Source organism: Chinchilla lanigera, unplaced genomic scaffold (assembly GCF_000276665.1).
Source record: "Chinchilla lanigera isolate Chin_1 unplaced genomic scaffold, ChiLan1.0 scaffold00091, whole genome shotgun sequence".
NCBI lineage: Eukaryota > Metazoa > Chordata > Mammalia > Rodentia > Chinchillidae > Chinchilla > Chinchilla lanigera.
Window position 1 is genome coordinate 7,310,852 of NW_004955492.1, and position 2,265 is coordinate 7,313,116.

The 2,265-nt window shown below is 42.0% G+C and overlaps 1 protein-coding gene across 2 annotated transcripts in view; it reads right to left on the reverse strand.

Moving 5' to 3' along the window:
- The window catches only part of Tsnax (translin-associated factor X), a 30,531-nt gene that overhangs the window by 5,870 nt on the left and 22,396 nt on the right, over positions 1-2,265 (reverse strand). For both annotated transcript variants that reach the window (XM_013504735.1, XM_005404969.2), the window contains exon 5: positions 835-962. In XM_013504735.1, the coding sequence (XP_013360189.1) occupies positions 835-962 (128 nt within the window). The remainder of the gene's footprint in view (positions 1-834; positions 963-2,265) is intronic.

A 2,265-nucleotide genomic window follows, 5' to 3' on the forward strand; every position in this document is an offset into this window, starting at 1 on the left:
AAAAAAAAAAAAAAAAAAGTGAAACTGCAAAAGTTTTTCTTTTCTTAATTCAGAAGAGCTTTCAAATACTAGCACCATTGTTTAAGTAAGTGATTAACAGCTTTCACTATGTAACACATACTCTATAATATTAAGAGCACTTAGGTATCAAGTGTACATACTGCCGAATTATAAACTGCTGAGTCAAATCCTTTTAAATACCCTTGTGAGCTAGGGACCTCCTGCAAAGGACCCCTCTAGCACGCTCTGAGAAGCACTGGCAGGCTGGTAAAGGCCACAGGCTTTGACTCCAAACGATCAGTGTGAAACCTTGGCTCTGTATACTGAGTCACACGGCCTTTGGTCAGTTACTCTCCCAAAGCCCATTTTTCTGTTGTTGGTTTTCTTGTTGAGACAAGGTCTTATTTCATAGTTCAGGCTGGCCTTGAACTTACTGTGTAGCCCTGGATGGTCTCAATTCGTGGCAACACTCCTGCCTCAGCCTCCCAAGTGCTGAGATTATAGGCCAAAGCCGACTAAAAGCTCACTTTTCTGTCTGTACAGTTAGACGGTGTTTCTTATCACACAAGGTTAATAAAACTATAGTGCTCATAATGCTTTAGGTAAAAAAAAAAAACTACTTTCCTCAACATACCCCTAGTTGCTACTGCTCTTTTTCTATCCCTAACTAAATTTTTTTAAAAGACCATCTCCCTGGTTGAGAATCTGAAACCATATGTTAAAGAGAGCATCCCCAACTCAATCTTCTTAATACTTTAAGACAGTACGGTTCCCATAATCATTATGCTGGTATATAAATTACATTATAAATGTGGAATGATTTTAAATTCTCACAGTCTTGTTTTCTTTTCCACTGTCTTCTGTTGTAAATATCAACTGTTTATTAATTTCATCCATGCTGATTAATGACCGTGTTTTAATGAAGTGTTGAAAAGAGACAGCTTCCACATATTCCTGCAGTCCTAAAAAACAAAGCACAGGAAAATACTAAGAATGAGCACTGAATTCACAAGAATATCATCATAAAATCTTCAAACTGATCATCATCTCAGCCATGACAGTCTAATGGGTGCCCACTGCGAATGCATCGGGTGAGGCCCTCACCAGGGCTCAGACACTGCCACGCCCTCTTCCCCTCCACCCGACAGTGTGAGCCGGCCAGTGTCCGCGCCTGACTGCCCTCCCTGCTCACCGCTGCAGCCCTGCGCCTGCTGATGCCTTGTAACCAAGAGACACAGAAACAGGACTAATGAGGGACATCATTTTTAAAAAATGTATGTAGTAATTAATACAAAGCACAACAGGTACACAGTTTCACTTCGGGCAGCTGAAACAGTTGTGCATGGAGGTGATGACTGCACACTGTGAAGGTACATAATGCCAAAGAACGTACACTTGAAAATGGTTAAAATGGTAAATTTTATATATGTTGTAAATTATTTATACTGTTTAGCAGCACACTGTAGCAGAAGCAAATGACATTCTTATTTGGTTGCTGTATAATTTAATTTCACTAAAGTGTATTTTTAAAAAACATATTCCAGCTGGGCATGGTCTCACACATCTATAATCCCAGCACTTGGCAGGCTGAGGCAGGAGGATCCTTGTGAGTTCAAGGCCAGCCTGGGTGACATAAACAAGTTCAAGGTCAGCCTGCTCTACATAGTGAGACTCTGTCTCCAAAAAAAATTCCAGCCAGCTGTGGTGGTGCACGCCTATAATCCCATTACTTGGGAGGTTGAGGTGGGAAGATCACCACAAGTTCCAGGCCAGCCTGTGCTACACAGTGAGTTCAAGACCAGCCTGGACTACACAATGAGCCCCTGTCTCAAAAAACTAAAAAGAAAAAAATTCCAATAGGAAGAGTAGTTTGCAATGCTCCAAATAGGAAAAACATAAGGAAAGATCATGGTGTCTACAACTTTGTTTTGTAAGTGAGGTCCAGACTTGGAAGTTGGTTATAATAGTTGTTTTTACTAATTCAAATTGAAAATATATTCACTGCTGGGTGTGTTGGCATACACTTGTAATCCCATCACACCTGAGGCTGAGGTAGGAGGATCGCCATGAGTTTGAGACCAGCCTTGACTATAGTCTGAGCTAGCCTGAACTACAGGCAAGACTGTCTCAAGAAACCAAAAAGCAGACCGGGCGTGGAGGCGCACACCTGTAATTGCAGCACTTGGGAGGCTGAGGCAGGAGGATTGTTGCGAGTTAGAGACCAGCCTGGGCTACAAAGTGAGCTCAAGGCCAGGCTGAACTGCA